The sequence below is a fragment of the Coturnix japonica genome, unplaced genomic scaffold (assembly GCF_054131305.1).
Source record: "Coturnix japonica strain WE unplaced genomic scaffold, WE-NBRP24 Scf044, whole genome shotgun sequence".
NCBI lineage: Eukaryota > Metazoa > Chordata > Aves > Galliformes > Phasianidae > Coturnix > Coturnix japonica.
In genome coordinates, this window is record NW_028188947.1 from 275,608 (window position 1) to 299,423 (window position 23,816).

Below are 23,816 nucleotides of genomic sequence, written 5' to 3' on the forward strand. Positions count from 1 at the left end.
TTTTTACTGCCCGTGGTCTAACCTCCAAAGCCTCTCTGTCTGTGAAAGGTAATGAGATGGGAGAGATTCTGGGGTCTGATTCCTTCAACTGTCTTCTGATAAGATTGTCGTGAGAGCTAACTCATAATATGGTTAAAGTGAATAGCAACCTTCTACTTGAACCTCGAAGCACTGAGAATTTCTCTTAAAAATAAGTAAAAGGACAAAACATTTTACACAAATGTGAGAACTACCCAAAGCACTGGGGTAGTGTTGGAAATGGGCATCTCACTACAGCTTGTTCCATTAACAGTAAATCAGGAATGCTCTGTTGAGGGAACTGTGGGAGCAAATATCCTCTAAGTATAAGCTGAAGGGATGGCCTTCACATCATCTAGCTGTACAACAAATTCCTATCTAGAACATGTGCATCTGAGAGCATCATCCGAGGCTCCCAGTGTGATGAGTGGAGAGAAGAGAGAGGCAGTTTTCAGACATGGTTCATCATTCTCAATTGGGTAGATTTAAGAGAGAATAAATGCTGCCTGGAATTCTATTGTCTGTACTTTGCAGATTACTGCTGGCTGTAGGATGGCGTCTGTTGCAAGTGCCTCTCTAACTTATCTCCAGCATGTAGATGCATGTATTTTGAGAGAGGCATCCTACCCTAAGTGTATGTTACTCAAAAAGCAATGTTTTCTTCCAGGAAAACATACTGAAGTTTCAAAACAGCTGGAGGATAAGACAGCAGCAGCAGGGCAGGACATCAGCCTGAGCTGTGAGCTGTCAAAACCGGATTTGAACATCAGGTGGTACAAGGATGGCAAAGCAATCAGAAAAAGCCAGAAGTACAACTTGCAGCAGGAGGGAACTGGGGCCATTCTGATCATCCATGACTCTACTGCCAAGGACAGTGGGGAGTACCCCTGTGAGACAGAGGACTCCATAACAAAAGCCAGGGTCACTGTGCAAGGTGAGTTGAAAAGCACACTGGGGATGGCATGTAGAGAAGTCGAGGTAAATATCTGCAGCCTGTGGGTGATGTTTTTCTCTTCTGTTTCCTTGAGCAGGATCAATTCTTAGTTTTCAGAAAATACGATGGATTAAAATCTTTTCCTTAAAATAATCTGGAAACCGAGTGATTCTCCAGTGTGATGTGGATCTGGGCAGCCTGGTCTGGTGGTTGGTGGCCCCTTGACAGGGGGTTTAAAACTAGATACTCTTTGAGGTCCTTTCCTACTCAGGCCACTCTATGATTCTGTGATCATTCTATGGTTCTATGATCTTGGTTGTTAGTGAGCCAAGAAAAGATGGCAATCTGAATTAGTCTATATTGAATATGTGTAATCAAAACTATATGCAGTTTATCAGATGAGATCCTACCAGCGCATGTATAATGGTATTGAACTTTCCAGATATCTACTGGAATTATCAAACCTATGTAAATGGGTGGACTCTGTGGTCTTCTTAGACTCTTTGCATCTCTATGTGATATTCTGAAATGAGGGCAAAGGAGATTCAGGACACCTCTGTATGCTTGGGACTTGTTGTGGTAACAAATCCCTTTGTCCTACACCCACATCCTTTTATTTTTCCTTCCAGAAAAACCTAATTACTTTATCAAGGAACTTTCAGATGTGAAAATTGAAGAAAGTGGAAGTGCACTTTTTACATGTCAGAGCGAGAAAGCCGCATCCTTCGTCATATGGAGGAAAGGCATTGCTGAGCTCAGGCCTGGCAGGAAATACAAGAGGGCACAGAAAGGACGAGACCTGCAGCTGTGCATAAAAAATCTGGAGAAAAGTGACAGTGACGTGTACACCTGTGACATTGGTGATGCCCAGTCCAGAGCCAAGCTGGTTGTACAACGTATGTGTGAGAGCCATATGACTGCGCATCCTGTTTCTCCACTACCAAGACATTATCCTGGTAGAATTTGTACATTTATGGCAGGTCTTTGGGGCTGCAGCTGTCTGGCCTGAATAGCGGTTCACAAGCCATGCACAGAGCAAGCTGCACGGAAAGGGAAAGAACTACCAACTAGAGCAGTGCCATTGAGAACTTTATGTATCATTTAAAAACCAAAAATGCTGATGTACGGTGAGGCTGGTGACCCAGAAATCAGTGTGAACTTTCTATCTCTGACCTTTCTGAGTTAAAAATAGTTCTCTAAAGTTCTAGGCAAAAATTCCCTGATGCAGCATTCTGGGTAGTTGTCACGGTTTAAACAAAAATCTACCTGTGTCCATGACAGGGGGGCCACAGGGAGAACCTCTGTCCCAACTACTTCAGAAGCAGCCCAAACCCCCTCGTACATGGCTAAGATCTCCTTCTCAGTTGGAGTGTAGCAGTCCTCAGACCCTTTATATGCTCGACTCCAAAGTCCCGGGGGTTGGCCTTGGGTTTCTCCTAAAGCTCTTTGCCACAAACTCCAAGTGGGACCTTTCTCTCCAGCAGCAGTGTAGAGGATGTTCTTTACATCCTGTCCTGTCCGTACTGGCCCCAAGGCCACGGCACGGGCTATCTCTTGTTTTCTCTGCTCAAAAGCCTGCTCAGGACCCCATGAGAAATTATTCTTCTTCCATGTTACCTGATAGAGGGGGCTCACTATGTGGCTGTAGTTTGGGACATGCATTCTCCAAAAGCCCACTACTCCCAGAAAAGATTGGGTCTCTGTCTTGTTGGTGGGAGGAGACATAGCAGTGATTTTTTCAATCACATCTGCTGGGATGTGTCGATGCCCATCGTGCCATTTTACACCTAAGAACTGGATTTCCTGGGCAGACCCCTTCACCTTGCTGCGCTTAATGGCAAAACCAGCTTGCAAAAGAATTTGGATTATCTGTTTTCTTTTCTTGAAAATCTCTGCTGCTGTATGGCCCCACACGACAATATCATCAATATACTGCAAGTGTTCGGGAGCAGTAAAATTATTCATGCTTTATATGATGTTATGATGTGGAATACTGATAGCAAAATTACAAAATTATCAAACCATGACACCCTGGTATTTTTCTTTTTTTTTCCTTAAATATTTTCCTTTTTACTATTTAAATGTTATGGGCACATCTTGTAGAAACACAAGGCTGTTTACAAAGAAGTGCATGCTGTGTTGCTGTATGATGAGCAAGATACATCTATTCTTCATCTAGCAGGAATAGTTGCTGAGCCTTAAGAACAGTTTCAGAAAGCTTTGGGAATTTGGGCGTTTTCCTTGTTTCTGCAACACAAAATGAAAATTTACGCTGTATACAAAGAAAAGGGGAGTCCGAACTTGTACGTTAAATTTGAAGAAGATCAATCTGGGGTAATATTTAAAAAAAAAAAAAAAAAAAAGGGAGCGTGGTCATCAAATACTATAAAATATATTAGCTGTTACTAGAATGCCACTTATCTTCCCCCCATACGAATCACTGTCATGTTGTATGTGAATTTGTGAGGTGGGTTTTGAAGCTGAAATTAAAAACTTCTTGTATGGCTGTCTTCATAGTGGCTATCCAGACTATCTGTAGAAATAACAGCTATTATGTAGTCAGCTATTCACCAGTTTTAACTGATTATAAATTACGTTTCAGGGTGGAGAACATAGCATAGTGCCTGACACCTGTGTTGATCCTGAGGGCATTCTTGATTCTGTGCATTATGATGTCATGGATATTAAAGAGCAAGCTGAGGCAGCACATAGTTCCATTGTATCCCTGGGGGACCCGAAGGAAGATACTGGCTGGTTTGAAAAGCAGCTGGAGAAAACTAACTTTGAACTGATGGAGACCAAAGAAGAGCTAACAGAGAAAAACACCAAACTACTTAAAACTGAAGAAGAGCTGATGCAGAAGAACAAAGGTGAGTTATGCGATGTGAAAGGTAGAAGACAGAAATAGTTCATTAATCTAAAAGAGAAATAACCAGTTTGAGTAGGAATTAGAGGAGATGTTCTACCTTTGGAACCATAGCCTGTAGATAAGTGATAGTTTGTTCCTTGTGTATATTCAGGTTCAGCAATTCCACGGGTTTTGGTTATTTCTTTTCTTTTTTTCCCCCTCTCCTTTAAACTGCAACTAGCAGCTTTACACTTTCGTAAGTATGGGGTTAAATGTCTATATCTTGATTTTTACTTTTATATTGTAATCTCTACTCTTCTTTATGTCTTGTTGATGCAATGTTTTCGTTCCAAGAAATATAGAAAACTTTTGAATCACTCCCAATAAGTGAAGACCACATGCAAATTAATTAATCTGTTCAAAAGCTACCTAAACATTAGAATATCTGGAAAAATTGATTACTTAATAAACTATCTATTGGCTACTTATGTAATACAACCTTTTCTGTGTGTTACAGACTTTGAAATGCAGGTGATTAAATTGGATGAGTCTGTTGAGCAACTTAAAGAAGCAACTGAGGTAACTTTATCAAGAAGATGTTGTATAAAATTGTTTTAATACCAACTTGTGGTAGCTTAAAATGCTATTCCAGTAGGCTCCATTAATAGATTTCTTACCGAGCTTAGCTTAATTTGCCTTTAATGCATTGTGTAATTCAGCTACTTAACACTACATTAGAAACTGATGACTGAATTTTTTTTATTTTTTATTTCCAAGAAAATGAATGCACAAAATGAAAGGATTCGAGAGCTAATGGACATCGTGGTGCAGAAAGATGACATTATTACAGAGCTACAAGACTTAAAATCTCATTTAGAAGAAAAAGTAAAAGATTATGTGAGTTTTACACATCTCCGTATCCTTATACAAAAAAAGGAAAACACTAATTCTATGCTTGTAATCAACACATTTTTGGAAAACTGATTTTCTGTATGTAGCTGCTACTCGCTTGAAATTGTAAACAATTCAAATTTATCTGAAGGTAGTTGTTGTTAACACAAACAACAAAAATATCAGTGTGTTCCACTAACTCCTGCCTCACACTCCTACATCAGAGGAAGAGCAACAGTAAAAGTATGTTGAGTAGAGTTGGAAGTACGAGTATGAACGGTCAGGATATCTCCACGTTCTATGCAGTCCATAAAACTTTATCCTGACTAATGTACCACGAGCTACTGAATATGTGAAGACTAGCTTGATTAAGTATGTGTGCATACCACTTCTGGTGGTTTTTGTTCATTTTTTGATGTTTGGTAGCCTGAAGTAGCTCTGAAAACATTTATAGTTAATTCTGTCACTCAGATCTCTAACCTTGTAAGCTTAGCAACTTGACCCTTCTTAGTCTTTGACTGTCTGCATCACTGCAACTTAGTATTTCCACGGTATTAAAGCTGACTGTGATGAGTAGTCATGTCCTCACCTATTACTTCTTCCAAGAACAAGGCTCCAACTCTATCTGTGAGATTGTGTGGCCTGAACACTTCTGAGGCTTTTCTTTTCATAAGTTACTAAAGATGAATAATCAGTCCTTGGCAGTGCCAGCATGGCTTAACAATCGTCATCTTGTAAGTAAGGAAGCTTCACTTGTGGTCAAGGACACAATCTAAAATATGCGTGACAGAGCTGACTAAGCTTTAAGGTTGGATTATATCTGTCATGATGAAAGTGATTTTAGCAGCTTAGCTGAAGTGTGATGTGATGAACTTGTATGAGAGCTGACCGTTTGCTCTTTGACCATGTTTGTAATTTTGTTGACTTCTTGGAAACAGGAAATTCTTTGATAAACCGGTAAACTCTTGATTGTGTGCAAGTCTTTTACTTTGTAACCTGCTAGGCTCTTGCTTTCCCTTGTATACTCTACCAAGTATTGCACTTGTCATTATCTGAAGGTGTACTTTTTGTGTCTGCTATTGAAATTTGTAACTGATGTCTATAGAGTCACTGGGTAAATATTTTAGCTGTATGGTTTTGTGTAAATATTTGCCTACAGAAGATTACTGAGACTTAAGTGCTCCTTTTGTTAAGCTTCAATGTAACTGATCTTATATCAATACAGGAAAAGACTACCTACCATTTAACTACCATTAAAGCAGAACCGGCAGAAGAGAACACTAATAAGGGAACTGAAAGCAGCCAATTTTCAGTGCTTTCAGTTAAAGCACTGAAACAAGAGAAAACTGAGTTGGAAGTGGGAAAAAAGCACAGTACTGACGAGGATAAGCCTACTGTGGAAGAGCCACCTCCAAAGAAAGGTACAGTTTCTTCCATTCTTGAACAGGGTGTCTTCCAAAACAATAAATTGCTTCCTATTCCGAATCGGAAGCAAAAGGCTGTGAAGCGCGTACTTTATGGTATAAGGAGAAAAGCCACTGTGTTAAACTGTAAATAGAAGTAACTGTTATGTAAATATCCCTTTTTCAGAAGGTCCTATGCTGTTCATTTTTGAATGCTTAAGAATAAAAGTTTTTTGCACTATTTTTTTCCTTTTTGCTGCTTTTTCCTCATCTGTTGATGCACTTGCAGATTTGGTAATAGTTTTAAAGCAGTTTCTTTAGGATTGTTTCAACTGCTGTTGCTGATCTTCTGAGTAGCATCAGCTGCTCAAGTGCTTTTTTTTGTTTGTTTGTTTTGTTTTTCCTGAAGCAACTATCAAAATTGTTGATGACCTGCTAATTGCTCGCTCATGGGCAATATTTGAGCAAAATGGTTTGGATAAGCTCTGATGCATTTAACTTCACTTCTGGGCACCGCTGAGCATCAGTGTTCCTAGAATTACGGAAGGCATATACAATGTAGAAGGGAAAATCTAAAACTTAGCTGTAGTCCCTTCCTTTCTTGTATTCCTCTTGCAAAATATGTGCAAGGGAGAAAGTCAAGGCCTTCTTTGGATGAGATGCTGTTCTTGGATGATTTGTCACTGCTGCCTTTATTTGGCATAAATATTGAATCCTAATGTGACCACTGAATGGCATCACATATAAGCATCTTACCAGAGACTGAGGGAGGGATGTGGACTCCTCCATACTCCAAATAGTAGTGGGTTTGTTATAATCATATGACCAAAGCTCTCATTTAAAAATTAATGACAGCAATGCTCCACATAGGAATTAAAATGGGTAGCTGATAGTCACAATGTCAGCATGAAGTTTTCTGTTAAGAAGTACTGAGTATTCAATCATGTTAAAATTTTCTTCTATTTGTGAGTATTAATAGCGTCCAATTTCAAAAACCGCTTAATATATATTCTTTAGCTATGTTAAATATACACAGAACAATGAGCACAGGTATGTTGTGCTGGTTCTTTTGTAGAATTAGTTATATAAGTAGCACGAGCAAAAGTGTTTTAGGAGATGCTAGGTTATCTCAGCTTCAAGTTCAGGGTATTTACACCATTCTCTGAGCTTTTAGGTCTTGTTTCCTATGCTCTGTAATAATGCTTTTTCCCTACTTCCTCTGTAAGGAGCTTCTAGACTGAACATTACACATCTTCTCCCTAGTCTTATTTATCTTGCTTTAGTGCTTGCTTGTTGTTTTCAGCATAAAGTGTTTAGATTACTTATAAATCATATTCCCCTCACTAGTGTTGCTGGGAGCAGCAATCAAAACCAAAACCTGGATTGGGGTGGAATATGCCACTGCTGTTTCTTCAGTATGACTTTTAAATCAGTTGAGGGCTGTATATAAACTCTTTAGATGAGTTAAGACGCTGTTTCCATGCAGTACATGTGAATCTGTATGTAATGCAGGCTGCGCGTGGGTGCTATAAAATTCTGCATTTCTGTAGTTGTAGTAATAAAAGGACTGTACAAGAATCACCATGGAATATATTGTGGTGACCCAATCCCTAGTAAGTCTTGACTTATATTTATTTTTTTTAATACTTAAAGTATGCATATTATGAATGGACATAACTGGATTCTAAAGCAATGATGAAATACAGCAGAAGTCGCTTTTGATAGAAAGAAAATGCATGTGATTTTAGCTAATTGCTCACCAGTTAAAGAAAAAAACAGCCCCAAGCTAATGGAATATTTATGGAAACTTGAATCTGCAAATTTGTACAACTTTATGAGTGAACTTTATATGCAAAAGAGTAAGTGTGGACAGAAGTAGGAATCCTCATATTTTGTTTAGAGATCAACTGAATAAGAGAGACAGATATCAACACTTAAGTGATCAACTTGTCCAGGGTTTTATCTTTCTTTTGAAAGTAAGAGGACTGTGAGTTGGAATTAAATTTCTTAGAGAACTGTTTATCTACCATTTAGATGTAGATGGAGTGATTCCTGGCTGCCTTATAGGGATTGCTGAAGCACGGAAGATAGAAAGAATATAGCTGTGAATTATCTATCTCGTTCCCATGTTTCTTAAATCTAATTAGATTTTCTACTGGTGTGGAGTGGAAGGTTTGAGTAGTGCCATGGTAAAAGTGTTCTTCCAGACTGAAAACCTTTTGCTGTTAATTCTGTATAGAAATCTGAGGCACCTGATTACGTGTTCAGAGGACTTTAATTCCTTCACTAGTATCAAATACTATGTGATGTGAGGGCATGGCTTGCATATTACGACAGTTTTTCACTTAGAAGTTGCTACTTGGTGTTGTGAACTGCTATGTAATAATGATTTTAATCAATCTGAGCTACATTCCTTTTCCCCTTTATTTTTGGTTTGTTTGTTTGTTTGTTTTTCAGTAGTTGTAAATGAGAGAAAGAAAAAGAACACTGTAGAGCAAAAGAAAATTGAACACATGAAACAGAAGTGCTCCGCGTACCGAAAGGAAGTACTAGCACTGAGGGAAAGAACTGAAATCTTGGAACATCATTTAACTGTGCTTGAAGAACAATGCAGAAGAGAAAAAAATAAAAAAGAAGATTTCAGTAAGCAGGTAACAAGGCTGCGTATTGAGCTTTCTTTTTCTGAAGAAACAGCTGATGCCCTCCGTGAACAAATTCTGCAGGGTCAAGCTGACTATCGGGAAATTGCTTCTGAACTGGATGAACAGAAATCTATAAATATGACACTTGAAAACAAAAATGCCCAACTAACTAACAACATAGAAGTTGCCAAAGAATATATAATTGATAAAGTGTCACAAGTAAAAGAAATGCGGACCAAATTAGATGAATTATACAAATGTCACTTAGAGTTTCACGCCATCGGTACTGACTTTGTCAGTGTAAAGGATTCCTCAGACTCAGAAAAAGATGAGACAGGGACATCTCAAATTAGTTCTGCATGCATTCAGTCACAGACTTCTTCCATCTCAGATCTTGTGCAGGACCTCTCCTTTAACTATAGTCTTGAAAGGATTTGGGAAGTATGCAGAAGTATTGTTGATGTTTCCTCACAAAAAAGTCAGCACATCAAAACACTGCTTCAAGACAATGAAAACCTAAAGGCGGGACTGAATAATGCTGAAAATCATAATCATCAACTTGTAATGAAGCTATGTGAGATTACAACTCACACTAGTCAGGAAGAAGATCTTGTGAATCAGTTACATGAGCAAATAGAAAAGAAAACTCAGGACTTTGAAGAAAAGACTGCAGAAGATCAGAGAGTGATTGCACAATTTCAGGAGGAAGTTGCCAACTGTGAGGTAAAAATAAGAGAGCTTGAGTATCTCCTGGAGGCTTCCGAGACAATGGAAGACAATGTGTCAAAACTCAATGAATTAATTAAGGAAAAAGAATATATTATTGTTAATCTGGAGACAGTTACAGCAACTCTGCAGGAGAAGTCTGCTAACGCAGACAAAAAGGTTGAAGAGTTAAGTAGCAAGGAAGCAAATCTGATTCAAGAAGTTATGCAGCTGAAAAACAGCTTGGAGCAGATGAAACATTCTCTTCGGGAAAAGGAAAAGAGTGAAATGGAGAAAGTGCAACGTATAGAATCGTAAGTAACCACTGAGTTAACTTAGAGCCCTTTGAGAATGAACTAGAGTTAAAAATAGTTAATGGGAACATCCCTTCGACTTAATGCATCTGCATGCTTATCAATGGCCAAACTACTACTTTAGGATGCTTTGGTATGCTACTTGAGTTCCAAGGGAAAACAGGAGTGTGCAAGGAAATGAAGAATAATATGGGGATTTCTGGTGGTTTTGTTGTACATCCCTCAGAATAGCATCTGAATAATTTATTGCTTCAGCATCTGATTATGAGAAGCAAGCTGAAATTCAAAAGTAATTGTTTAAATCTTGTCACTGGTCTAGATAGATTTAAGAGTCTATTTACAAATAGAAACCAACAGGCAGGGCATGGATGAAGCTGTAATTGCTGTTTCCATGAGATGTGTAACAGTAATGTTCTTTGTCTCTTTATTTTTAACATAAGGCTAGAAAATATTCTTTCTGAGAGTTCTGCCCTTGTACTGAATTTGAAAAAAGATTTGCAGAGGAAAGAAGAAGAGTATGCAGATCTAAAAGACAAACATTCTGATGCCGAGAAACAAATTCAGCAAGTACAAAGCGAGGTTTGTAATCAACTGAGATATTTTTTTCTGTAAGATTATGCTTGGCTTTCTGCTGTTAAAACTTCTCAAACTTTAACTATGAAGCTGGAAATTTCACACTAGTGTGGCTAGCAGCAAATCTTAGGTAAAGTTGCCATTGAAGCTCTAGAGGGGACCAGAAGTTAAAACATGGTTTCACATAGATAATGAACAGAGGAAAGTAAAGTTGGTTGGTAGTCTGGAATAAGGTTTGTGAAGAGAATAGCTAATCTGCCTCTGGAGGGGACTTGTTATTATCTCTACGTTACTGGTGACTTGCCATTGGTATCCGTGGTAACTCCAAAGCCTAAAACCTAAGTCTTGTGAAAAAACGCTGATAACTGGGAAGAAGAATGCTATTTACTTGAAGAGAAATAGACTAATTTCCAGAGGCTCTTTAATATAAGCATGTATATTTTTTTTCTTCAATTTCAGCTTCAGTGATGTTAATAGTTAAAAATTAATTATTAAACAAGAAGATGTCTTAAAACCCATTTTGCAGGATCTTAGTCTGAAAGTTTATTGGGTGTGCTTGGGGTGGAAAATTGAAGCTTAAAAATGAATTCATGTGTTCCTTGGTAACCTTGCACTTGCTGTCGTTTTCCTACTCAGCACTTGTTTGTGAATTCCTCTTTATTTAACAAAGAAGTATTTGGCCAGGTTGGATTACAGAAGTCTTTTAATTAACCGTGAGCTGTGCTTACATTACAGGTGTCCACGATGCGTTCTGTGGAGGAATCCCTCAGGAACAAGATGGAAGAACTTGAAAGGATTAATAACCAGTTTAAGGATGAGCTGGATTATAAAGACCATACTATCCAACAACTTAAACAGGTATTTTTCTTGCTCTTAATTTTTATTAAATGAATGATTCAGGTTTTCCAAGCAACAGGAAAAAGGTCAAAAAAAAAAAAAAAATTGGAGCAAAATGAAAGTGGCCAACTGAAATTAGCGGTAGACCATGAAAGATATTCAAATAATTAGTCACTACAGAGCACTGGCAGATTGCTTTAAATACAATAATCTGCATAGTAAATACATACGTAATACATGCATGTAACCTGATCTTGTTGAGTGACATTACGATATGTTAATTGAAATGTCTTACCATAAACTCTTTTTATCAGCTTGAGTCCTTATTTATGCTATATGAAAAACTTATTAATTCTAGGCTGTCTTAAAGATTCTGCTTGTTTCTACTGTGTATGCTTTTCTTTCATCATGAAATATAGGAGCTGGAGGAAAAGGACCATAATCTTCAAAAGTGGCGTGAGGAGAGAGATCAGTTAGTTGAAGCTTTGGAAAAACAGCTCAAAACTTTGGCTTCTAATGCCATACAAAAAGAGACAGAAATAGCAGAACTGAGACAATCTGCCTTAAAGGATTCAAGCAAGGTCAGCTCTCCTTTCCTCCTACCTGATTAGCTACCCATAAATTCTGTAAGACTCCTGTACCTGCTCTTTGTATTCTGGGTGTGGTTCTGTTCTTGAACACTGTCGTATTGACATCATGTGCAACTAACCAAAAAAAGCACCAGCTTTTATTTTTGTTCTTCAGAAACAGAATTTCTGTTAATTACTAAAATTTCAATTTTTTCAGTAGTTCAGATAAGCAGATGTCAGTTTGATGCTTATGATCCTACAATCAGACTGTAAATCTGTAGCTTTTTCCGATAATTCACAGCATTTCCGGATCCCAAGCTAGGCTCAATACTCAGACAGTAGTTCTGTCTCAGGTTTCTTACTTTCTTTGCTTTCTCTGAGGTAGTGTCTACAATGGCATGAAAAGACAGAAGGGGACGTGGAGAGAGATTAAGGGAAGCATCAAAAAGCAGAGGGGGGATGATCTCTGGTAGTTGCATTTCTTATTTCAACATCCAGCTTTTAATCAGGATAGCCAATCTAAGCCGTAGCATAGAATTTCAGAAGCTAAACAGAAGACTAAATGAGTTGTGCTCTTTTGAGAATGTTTGGATTCACTTTCTCTGAGAAGAAAGATGTTCTCATAGCAAAACTTCCCCTACAACTGCCGACTTTCTCACAGTACCGAGGATTTGGGAACAAATAAAAGCTCGGGTTATTATATCTTAAGGGAGATGAAGGCTGAAGCACATAAGTAAAATAGAAGAATCAAAATATATTGTATTACAACTTCCCAGGCAATTCTGTGACTACTGCACTTGTAACAGTGACCGTACAAATCCGTGAAATGTTACTGTTCTTGAATAGTTAAGTGTTCTAGCCTGCAATTCTAAAACTGATGCTACTAAGTAATTGCAATACTGCTTGTGTGTGTTAATTCCTTTTGCCAATCCCACAACTCAGCAGTTTTTACTGTTTATTAGGATAATGCAACTGTGATAGAAGAGTTAAGAAAAGAACTGGCTGACAAAGATGACTTTATAAAGGAATTAAAACAACGCATTAACCACAGTAGCCCTCAGTGTTTGCCAGAAATACCTTTACTTGAAGAAAGACAAAGTAGAAGGAATGACTCTGTAAATGAAAAGGCATGATTATATTTATAGAAAGTCAGTACTTAACATCTTGTTAACCCCTTTTTGTTCTTCTGTTTTCCTAGGAGATACTGGAGCTGGAATCATTTTTCTTAGCATATAGTCCTTTAACTACATATTCAGTGATCAGTACTTGTTGGTTCTTTTTGTCTTCCACTCAAACAGGAGCTCTCATCTTCTCAAAAATATTTTATTTACTAGAACACCATCTCTCTGTGTACATTATGGAACTTTTCCATGCAGTTTTCCATGTATTCGTATGTGGATGCTGAAGATTAGGCAGAGGTTTAGCCTTTGGTGTTCTAACATAGCAGCTGTGAGAGTGCAGAGTATGGGGGGAATGGATGACAAAACGACCAGCGTTACAGATTTTGTCCCTAAATAATGTCTCGCTTTCTCTCTTTTCGAGGCAGAATACTGCCTGAGACTGTTAGTGAGACCCAGTAGGGTGTATCTGAAGATCACACAATGAATAGATGTTACTACCTTCCCACACTTGTGCTGTGTTTCAGCTTACGTGTTCATGTGGCGTCTGAGCTTGAGGTTTTACACTGTAACTTTAGAAAACTCGAGATATTTTGGAGGTCTAATGCATAGCCTAATCTTTACTCCTTTTAAATATTTACAGCCTAGGAAACAACAAAGCAAAACTAAAACTGGAGAAAGTATTCCATTAAGATGCAAAGCTGAAGGCAATTATTTGTCACATCGATGTACTAGGAGCCTCACTTCATTAAATGAATCTGAGGTTAGTATGAAACTTCAGATCTGAAAATGTTGTGATTGTATTGCTTTTGATAAGGAATGAGTAGGAAAAGTTAATTTATTTATCCCTTTCAAGGTGATCAGATCACCTGTTTTTATAGCCTTTGATAGGAATAAAAGCTGTTGAAACAATTGTGTGATGAATTTTTGTCAGGTGCTGTTGAAAACTCTCCTCATGTTAATGCTTATGAAGTGGCTCATGATTAGATAAGTTACTTGGAAAAAATTCATGGAGCCACTGAAACGGGCACAGCAAATTGAACTTATTTTCTTCCTCTGCAGGATTTCTGGAGATTGTTTTGTTAGCAGATGATGTTAATCATTCCTATATAAGTTTTTAATTGCTAACTTTCATAAAATAGCAGTTACATATATTTTAAAAACAAAGTATTTATTAACCAACTTAATTCTTGGAAATACAGTGGGTGGTGATACTCCATTCAGATTCTTAGCAGAGCCTGATAAAGTGGCTCTGACTACTTTTTGTCTTTCTACAATCTTTGGTAACTTTTTGAGAGGAAGAAGACTCCCCTCAGGGGGTTGGAACAGTGTAAGTAGTAAAAGCTGCTAGTCTGTGTTTGGGACACTGGAGTTTGCTAGTTACTAGCAGCAGTAGAAGCAGCCATCTACCATTTTCTGATGTCCCCAGCAGCCTGTCTTCCATGTGTTCAACCAGCATCTGAACTCATTTTTGATATGCTAGCTGAATTCCTGCCATAGAGAAGGAGGAGTCCAGGTGATCTCAGTTCTGACTTTGTTGTTCCTGTTGAGAAAAACAGGATTGAGTGGATTGTGGACAGTAAGTGCTGCTGGGGAAATGCATACTGACATTTCCCTGTCACTTAGCTGTGCATTTGCTGCCATTTGACCATGAGCAGGTACATGATAGCCTTCAGCTTAAGTACGGTGTCATTGCTTGAATGTCTGTATTCTCTCCAGGGAAAAGATAGCAATGGAGTTCTTTAATGACTTGTACTGGGCTTGCACCTTGCCAGGTGGACCTTACTTATGTAAATAACATCTCTAGTGTAGAAGAGGAAGGGCAGATTCCCTAAGATTAAGCTGGAAGTTAATCGAACACTTGAATCAAATGCTCCTGTTCCTGCCCAGTTCTGACGCAGCAGAGTTGAGATGAAGAAAATCGTGTCAGTTCTACCACCATTCTCTATTAAAAAAAAGTGTAGTTGTCTGTGCCCTTGAGAAAAAATGACTTGTAAAGTATCAGGCTCAGTTTAACATGGAGAACTTTTTTTGTGATCATAGTTTGGAAATAATTTTAAATGTAACAAGTTCTAGGAAAGAAAGGTAAAACTCTGCTGTAACTGAAATAGACTCCTTCTGTTACAAGTGTTCTTACAGCAGGAAAATCGAATGCTTACATATCCTTTTCCAGATGCTTTATAGCTTTTTAATCTCATGGCTACCTTAACACTTGCACTTAAAATTATTCTGTGCTATCAGGAGCATTTGGAAACTGTCCTCGACTCTTCTGGAGTGTCCACAGAAAATGGCAAAACTAGTCGATTCCCAAAACCGGAGGTGGAAATCCCACTGACACCTCTGCAACCTGATAAGATGGAGATAAAGCAGCACGGCAGCATGATACCTTTAGGAGTGAAAATGCCTAAGGCAAAAAAGGAAAGAAGTGATGACATGGATGAGGTATGACCTAGACCCAACAGAAAACAAAATATCTGATGCCTTTTTACCATTCTCATTTAAGCATTAAAAAAATGCTATTTCTACCTCAGTAAAGTAGTTGAAGAATTTAATCAATGAACTGCTTTAATGAACAAAACTAACAGCCAATCTCAGTGATAATGGTTTAAGAGAAGGGAATTTCTCTTAACTCCATTGTGTATTTTCTTTGAAACCTGTAGACATAAATCAGCTTTTTAGACATCATGAGATGTCTAATACTGATATCTTAATGTCCTGTTTTTATAATTGAATGCTTATTTATTATTTGATTTACAGTGGAATAGCTACCACTAGCAAATACTTCCCTACTATTAGCAAAAGTGTTTAAAGTGTTCACTTTTGTGACATCAGTTGTTCTTTCCAAAAGAATCATGGCTGAAACTTGTCTTATTTTCCCAGGATTTTGTGAAAAGTGAGAACACGAAAAATACAAAATCTGTCATGGCTTTTAATTCACCCTCTGCAAGTGACGAGAAAATGGTTGGTTTTTGTTCTAGTTTTGAAGCTAGCTTGGGACTTCCTGTAATTGTGTGGTCACACGAAAGAAGCAGTGTCTTATCCTTATGTGTATACCTGAATGGGAATCTTACATGCTTATGAGCTCTTCCTATTAAATTCCATAAGCTAACCAAAGGGCAAGTCAGTCTGTCCCCAGAGCTTGTAATGGCTGTACTGTGTAATGATTTGGAGGGAAGGATATTGCACACTGAATAGTTGGGAAGAGAAGCTTTAGTGTATTATCGTGTGCTTTTGTAAGTGAAGCCCTTGTATTAAACTAAGGTTCATATCATTAATAGGCATGGCAGTTATTAAAAACCGATGTTCACATGTGATAGCAGTATCCTTGGCATGGTCAGAGTATGAGTAGTAGATTTTTCCCATCTGTTGTCTTCTGTTTTGTATGTTTGTTTATTTTATGTAATTAGAACAGCTTATGTAAGAAACAACTCCACAGCTTGGGAGCTACTTTTAAAGAAACTACTGCCTTATTAAGAAACGTATGCCTTGAAATAGCTGAGATTTTGACAACTCCCTAAAGGGTATAAAATTGTCTACATTACTTGCCGTTGTGGTATCATCAGCATAATGAACAGAGGTGTCAGTAGTAAAGCTCAAAATGTCAACTTAAAATAACGTTGAACTAAAATGAAGTTTAAACAATGCTCTTGTTTCACATGTTCACATCTCTGTTGAACAGAAATCCGGAAAAGACTACTTCCTGAGAAAGCGAGTACATGCTTCAAGACTGACTAAAAAGAAGGATGAAACACTGCAAAAAGTTGGAGATTTTATTCAAAGCTCTCCTTCTATTATACACTCTAAAGGTTGGTGTAGAATAAGTTTTATTCCATGTTTTCTAGACATTGTAGAATGGCTTGTTTCTGCTGTAGGCTATTAATGTATGTGTTCTTAGAGAACTTGTCTGCCATGTTAAGTTGTCCTTTGATTTATGAAGTAAATGCATTTATTCGTCTCTTCAGAGATTCATTATTACATTTGTGAAAACAAGTATACAGAGAAAGTTGGTTCTGTCTTGTGCTTCTGTCAGCACGAAAGTTAGGCCTGTTGTTTAACTCCTGCTGAAGTTTCTGACTTCCAGCGACTTCTGAGCCATGATTGTCTTTCATACTCCATTTTAATGCGTGCTTTAAGCTGCCGTACCTGAAGCTATAAACTGTTTCAGCTATAGAAGCAATAAGGAACCTCGATGAACAAATACAATTTCTGAGTATTTTCACTTAAATTTTACGTGTCATTTATAAACCAAGTTTGTTACGAAGCTTTTTTTGCATTCAGTGATTTAAAGACTCACAAAACCAGTAAGTTGATTGGTTTACGTATCAAAACAAATTTCTTCTAGCCAAGAAGCTGATGTCAGCAGTAAGTTCTCCTAAATCAAACGAACCTGAAAGTCTCGAAGAAGGAGAGACCAAGCCAAAACGATGCAAAAGGAAGCTGTATTCAATTGTCGTTTCTGGCCCTCTAGATATACCTGCTTCTTTGGTAAGCGATTTGTAGTCTTGGCTTAAAATAAACTACTAAGGAGTCCAAACAGACTGGAGGTTTCATCTATTTGCAGGAGGAGGTTGAAAGTACTGAGGTATTTCTTTATTCTACCAAGTCATTCTTGTTGGTCTTCCTGCTGTTCTGTTTTAGTTTGTCCTCAAAGATCTCTGTGTTTGGCTGGCTTACAGTTTACTAAGTAGGTGATGTAGCAATCACGGAGATGTCTTCTAATTTGGAATCATAGATAATTTCAGTGTGTTGGAGTGGGATTATTCTACTATACACTTTTCTAGAGCACAACTTAGACAGCTTTTTAGGTATGCTTAAACTATGATCTCCTGTCTAAGCCAACTTGCAAAGGATCTGATGTGCCAGTTTCATGACTCTGTCGGCAGCTATTGTGCTAAGAACATTCTTGCTCTGTTGGAACTGCATCTTTTAATTATATTAGAGTCCTTTTTCTGTTCAGCATAGTGATCATTTGCCCATACTGTAATATCCCTCTGAATTTTTTGATGATTTGACGAATGATAGGGGCAGAAACCAAAATGTTATTTTTTTTTGTTAGAGGATGAAGAAGATGAGAATTTCTTCTCTCACTGTAGTTCTGAGAACATGGAACTGAACCGAGAACTGAAATTCTGGGCAAGTCATAGCTGCAGGGATTGAGGCTAAAAATGTTTTCTGAATGCTTCATGTTTCACAAAACAAGTATTATAATACTCTTTTGAAAACAAGTATTTCAAAATGAAAGCTGCCTTCAGGCTTTCCTCAGATGTGTGTGCTTTTTTAAGATAAACAGGATTTTGTACATTCTCCATATTTGTTCCTTGTGATTAAGCTGCATTAAAATGATCTCGGTATCCCATAGTTTTCTGAATAAAATATAATAACCAAATTCCATTCTGAAATCCATTTAGGGGAAGAAATATGTTTGCGTGGGTCAAGAAGAGCTTGTCAGTCTTGTGCGAAAAGATGAGTAACTTTTGAAATGTTTTCTTCAGGAATCTGAGGAACAAAAGAAGGAAAGTGATCATCTGATCATCAAGCGACAGCTGAGATCCAGAACAGCTAAAAAACCTTGAAGAAGCATGTTTGTTCCCCTTTCTCAGGACATACTTTTATCGTATTATTAAAACTGGTTGTTAATAAACAGTAACAGTTACTCCGTTGTGTTCTTAAATTTGTATATAGGTGTACAGTGTCTCTCTGACAGTTTCAAACTGACTCCATTGAGGCTGAAATAAATACAAGCTTTCTTAAACTGGGTTTGGATTTTATTGTGGTTAAGGGTTTATTTATTTTTGTCTTGCCTCCCCTGTATAGGAACAGTATCTGTAGGACTGATTGCTATTTACCCATTGTGCAGTAATAACTGTACTTGTTCAGGATGGCCTGGCTTGCTTTTTTCACGTGACTGGTGTACTTAGCAGAACTCTGGCAGAGAGAAGAGCATGAATACACATTAATATTTATGTATACTTAATTTTTGGGCCTTTTTAAAGAATTTTCTTTGGAGAGAAGATGGTGCCAATTCCTCAGTGTGGAAGAAAGGTGCTTTCCCTCACTTGTGCAAATTCAGCTTTAAATTAATAAACTTAGAAAAATAAGCCAAATACATTTGGGGGGAATTCTAATATCCCAAATACTGTTCTCCCCCTCAGTGAGCTTTGAACCTTTAGATGCTGTTGGATGAATTAGCTGAAAGGTTCTCAGCTGGCAGTATGTCCTTGTGTTGTCTCCAAGTCCAATAGTTCCTATAGATTCAATTGCTCAGGAGGTAAAAACATGGATGAAAGCCGACTTGGGTGAATATTTGAGAGTTTGATGGGAGTGAATTGCCTTAAAAGCAGCTGGTGATAGAACAATATACTGATTGTATTTAAAAAAACCCACAATCGTACTATTTGTTGCTGTGCTGATAAGCTTTCTCCTTGCTTGTAGGCTTGTGAGATCCAGGTTTGCAGAAAACAATCTGTGAAAAATCATGGGAATCATGTGGTTTTATGCTCAGCAATCTCATTAAAAACTTGAACTGACTTTTAGAAGCTTTTCTCCATGGTGTTAGCTGGACAAATCTGCATGTGGATGTCAACATGGAGGCTTTTATTGACCTGGAGTAGAAAACAGCATTCGTACCTACCAGGTGAGATGGGCAACAGAATCACAGAATCACAGAATTACCCGGGTTGGAAGGGACCTCGAGGATCATGTAGTTCCAACCCCCCTGCCTAGCAGGGCCACCAAACATACACATTTACTAGATCAGGTTGCCCAGGGCCCTGTCCAACCTGGTCTTGAACACCTCCAAGGATGGGGCATCCACAACCTCACTGGGCAGCCTGTTCCAGGACCTAACCACCCTTCTAGTAAAGAACTTTCCCCTAACATCCAACCTAAATCTTCCCTCCTTCAACTTAAAACCATTTCCCCTAGTCCTGCTATTATCAGCCCTTTCGAAGAGTTTACTCCCCTCCTGGGAGTAAGTTCCCTTCAGGTATTGAAAGGCTGCAATGAGGTCACCTCGCAACCTTCTCTTCTCCAGGCTGAACAAACCCAACTCCCTCAGCCTGTCCTCATAGGGGAGGTGCTCCAGCCCCCTGATCATCTTTGTGGCCCTCCTCTGGACCCTTTCCAAAATCTCCATATCTTTTTTGTACTGAGGGCTCCACACCTGGACACAGTACTCCAGATGGGGCCTCACAAGAGCAGAGTAGAGAGGGACAATCACCTCCCTATCCCTGCTGACCACCCCTCTCCTGATGGAGCCCAGGATCCCGTTTGCTTTCCGGGCTGCCAGAGCGCACTGCTGGCTCATGTTAAGTTTCTCATCTATCAGGACCCCTAGGTCTTTTTCAGCCGAGCTGCTCTCAAGGACCACTCCTCCCAGCCTGTACAGGTGCCTGGGGTTCTTCCGGCCCAAGTGCAAAACCTTGCACTTTGCCGTGTTGAACCTCATTAGGTTCACCCGAGCCCAGCTTTCCAGCCTGTCAAGGTCCCTCTGAATGGCATCCGTTCCCTCCACCGTATCGACTGCACCACTCAGCTTGGTGTCATCAGCAAACTTGCTGAGGGTGCACTCCATTCCCTCATCGATGTCATTAATAAAGATGTTAAAGAGCACCGGTCCCAAGACAGACCCTTGAGGGACGCCGCTCGTTACCGGCCTCCACCTGGACATAGAGCCATTGACCACCACCCTCTGTCTGCGGCCTTTCAACCAATTGCTTATCCATCTAGTTGTCCACCCATCAAATCCACCTCCCTCCAATTTGGAGATGAGGATGTGATGGGGGACCATGTCAAAGGCCTTGCTCAGGTCCAGGTAAATGACATCGGTCGCCTTCCCTTCATCCACCAACGCCGTCACTCCATCATAGAAGGCCACAAGATTAGTTAAGCATGACCTTCCCCTGGTGAAGCCATGCTGGCTGTCTCGGATCACATGCTTGTTCTTTATGTGATCAAGCATGTTGTCCAGGAGGATCTGTTCCATAATCTTCCCAGGCACAGAGGTGAGACTCACCGGCCTGTAGTTACCCGGGTCGTCCCTGCTCCCCTTCTTGTAAATGGGAGTGACGTGACCCTTCCTCCAATCATCCGGGACCTCACCTGACAGCCACGACTTCTCAAATATGATGGAGAGCGGCTCAGCAACCACCTCAGCCAGCTCCTTCAGGACCCTGGGATGCACGCCATCTGGCCCCATAGACTTATACTCATTCAGTCTACTGCACAGGTACACAGAAGAAACTGATGGAAGCATAAGTACTTGAAATCACCCTCCCTCCTATTTATTGACCTATGTATGTGAATGCCGTGCATGAATACCTCATAGTCAGATGTCAAAATGGAACAATGCTGCCTGAAGTGGTTGGTGACAATATGGAAGACGGTTCTGATTAGCTTCAGTTTGCAAATTACTTGCAAATATTTCATATCCAGAAGACTGCAATTTATCAGCCATGCGATATTGGAGGCAAAGTCATTGCAGGGGATGGGAGTGATCTACTTGTTCCAGAAGCTGTTAATAGAGCTCTCGTTGCTACTGGGTACATCATGATATACGCTTAATTACACTACTTTTCAAATGGTATTTTTATTATGAGAACAGCCTCATTGCTGCCTGCTGCTGCATGGGAAAAGTAGTTGCACACTTGGTATAATTATATGTGGTTCTCTGCTGCAAAACTGACCTTTTACAAAACGTCACATGTGGTGTTTGGTGAGTCTCAGGCTTGCCTAATTTCTGTGCATTTTCGTAAGGCACATCAAGTGCAGAAAACAGGTTGCTTTGTTTAGGGAAAAGAAAAACCAACCACAAATGTTTAGCTGACTTGCGGAATCAAACTCTATAATCCAGAGATGGGTTGTAAAGCAGGTATGTTTATTCCAGCGTTGCGCAGCGCCGGGTGCAAGGGGGATAGCTCCTCCAAACTTGCACACCGACTTGTAAAGCCGTGATACAGAAAGCAGGCAGAAGAAACATCCTTCAAATCCAGAAGGTAAACTCCACCTATTCATTCCTTAACTGGGCTAATAAAGTGCATGGATTTGCCACCACTGAGTGTATGCATTCAACAATTCTATTACTTGCCTTCAAGTGTTGTACCAAACTACAGCACTTGCTATCAAAAATTTTTGCAAAATTGGAGTCCAAACTCCAGAAAGTCTTCTATCCTTCTACAGTTCTGTATCCTTATAGGGTACCACTTTACCCTGACTGGGCAATCTCTTGCTTTTAACTTCTATTCAGGGCTTCATGTTTGGCCCTGATGCCCACACCCCTAAGTGCATCATGTTTGATATTGCTGTGACTCCTGGGGTACAACATTGTTTTTCCCCATTTGTGCTAATGTCAGACTTACAATTTTTAAACAGTCAATATTGTTGGACCCTTAGCTCCAGTTTTATTAAATTTCTTGCCAGAGCAACCTGGCAGGTACAAGAATTTCTGTATTCCTACTTAGTTTATATTTAATTAATCCAAAAAAAAACGTAAACCTTTTCTTGTTGGGCAGTAGCTTCTATTACTGTTACAAAACCATCTATGAGTAGTAAGAAGCACCCATATCCACCAGAAAATAAATCTCTTTATCCTGCTTCCCTAGATGCAATTTCCCGTTGCAGTTTGCACACTGCTTTCCTTTCAGTGGGGCGGAGCCCTCCCTGGGCACTTCAAGCCCCCACTCCCCCCACCTCTCCCTGAGGGGATCTCTGGGTCCTACGGCCCTATTCTGGCACCACAACAGTAACAGCTGTTATTATCACCAATTCCCTTACTATCTGTTTGTCAATCAGTTTTGTTTTGTTTTCATATCGTTCACCTCTTTTCAGTCCTGACATCCCTGTTATACCTTGCCAGTCCTTACTCCTCCAGCCTGTGTCTGTCCCAAACTTTCTCACTTTCCAAACTCTCATCATTACAAAAACTACTAACATCCTATTTCAGTTTCACCTCCTTCTCTCCAGGTGTCCAGTGCTAACACTGGGATTTCAGGTTTCCTACATCTCTGCACATGAAGGCTATTCTCACTTCCATTGTCCCCTCCTCCCCACCTCCCCCCTTTGCTGCTTACAGCAAGTCTCCGTACCCGGCTCTCTCTCACTCCAAGAGTTCTTGCAAGGGGGGGGAAACAATACAGGGGGTTGCTCTCATACCAGCACACATAAACTCACTTTCTCTTTAACTTTTTTTCCTTTGTACACGATTTCACTATTTGTACCTTCAGTTACACTTTGACACACCCTCAATTATACTTTCTGTATACCAATAGCAATTACACTTTCTTATACCATCAAAGCAGTTTGTCCCATTCCCTTCAAAACCCACAGATCAAACAGTACAATTTTTCAGTTTCCACAAACACCCTTAATACCATATAACTTTCCCTTAGCAATCCATATCATTCAGTTCCTTGGTCTGTTCCACCCTTATCTTTATGGCCTTATTTCATGTTTTTCTTGATTCCCAATTTCATCTTTATCCCCTAGTTTTAATACAGTATTCTCAAAAAGTGGTACTGTCATCCCGGTTCTCTCTACCCCTGTTATCTTTAAGGCCTCATTTGTTAAGTTGAGTCCTGACACCTTACGGGCCAGTGATGAACGAGCTGTCCCAGTATCAACTAAAACCACAACTTCTTCTCCCTCAGGTCCCACTTTTATATTACCAGGGGGTCCTGATGGGACCAAAGTTTTGAAAGCCCCAGAAATTGATCTAATTGTTCTGCTACTCTTATAGAATCTTCAATTAAAGATTTCATTTCCTTCTTAAAATTTCTAATTTCTCCACTAGTGAGTGGGGAGTTTACATAGCATATTTGTCCTTGTCCCAATGGGACCTCCCATAAGGGGTACACTGAGGTGCTGGTACAGCTGGGTACTTTCTGGGAAAGGAGAAATTTTTATGTCCCTTTCACATTGTTTTAATTCTCTCCTGAGCCCATCATGCCCCTCTTTTCTGTGAAATGTCC

At 39.3% G+C, this 23,816-nt stretch overlaps 2 protein-coding genes and 1 long non-coding RNA gene across 3 annotated transcripts; all 3 read left to right on the forward strand.

Annotated features, from left to right (window-relative positions):
* The first annotated feature begins 4,496 nt into the window (after positions 1-4,496).
* Positions 4,497-9,759, forward strand: LOC146752508 (kinesin-like protein KIF20B). The gene is made up of 3 exons (XM_085531744.1): positions 4,497-4,697; positions 5,917-6,112; positions 8,552-9,759. The coding sequence occupies exons 1-3, from the start codon at positions 4,545-4,547 to the stop codon at positions 9,757-9,759; spliced, it is 1,557 nt and encodes a 518-aa protein (XP_085387870.1). The 5' UTR covers positions 4,497-4,544.
* A 1,307-nt stretch (positions 9,760-11,066) lies between these two features.
* Positions 11,067-16,181, forward strand: LOC146752509 (kinesin-like protein KIF20B). Its single transcript, XM_085531785.1, has 5 exons — positions 11,067-11,186; positions 11,585-11,746; positions 13,496-13,615; positions 15,094-15,294; positions 15,733-16,181. Exons 1-5 carry the CDS (start codon positions 11,073-11,075, stop codon positions 15,931-15,933), a joined length of 798 nt encoding a protein of 265 aa, XP_085387911.1. The 5' UTR covers positions 11,067-11,072; the 3' UTR covers positions 15,934-16,181.
* A 357-nt stretch (positions 16,182-16,538) lies between these two features.
* On the forward strand, positions 16,539-18,583 carry LOC146752510 (uncharacterized). The gene is made up of 3 exons (XR_014940540.1): positions 16,539-16,658; positions 17,195-17,337; positions 18,345-18,583. It is a non-coding gene; the product is annotated as an uncharacterized LOC146752510 (long non-coding RNA).
* Positions 18,584-23,816: the final 5,233 nt, after the last annotated feature.

What these genes read in the sequence shown, in the direction of transcription:
- LOC146752508 (XM_085531744.1), top strand. Translation starts at nt 4,545, where the DNA reads ATGACTGAATTTTTTTTATTTTTTATTTCCAAGAAAATGAATGCACAA. An exon ending in AAGAAAAAGTAAAAGATTAT is followed by an intron (nt 4,698 to 5,916) that starts GTGAGTTTTACA and finishes ATATCAATACAG; the next exon opens with GAAAAGACTACCTACCATTT. An exon ending in AGAGCCACCTCCAAAGAAAG is followed by an intron (nt 6,113 to 8,551) that starts GTACAGTTTCTT and finishes TTTGTTTTTCAG; the next exon opens with TAGTTGTAAATGAGAGAAAG.
- LOC146752509 (XM_085531785.1), top strand. Translation starts at nt 11,073, where the DNA reads ATGCGTTCTGTGGAGGAATCCCTCAGGAACAAGATGGAAGAACTTGAA. An exon ending in CCTTAAAGGATTCAAGCAAG is followed by an intron (nt 11,747 to 13,495) that starts GTCAGCTCTCCT and finishes AAATATTTACAG; the next exon opens with CCTAGGAAACAACAAAGCAA. An exon ending in GAAGTGATGACATGGATGAG is followed by an intron (nt 15,295 to 15,732) that starts GTATGACCTAGA and finishes TTATTTTCCCAG; the next exon opens with GATTTTGTGAAAAGTGAGAA.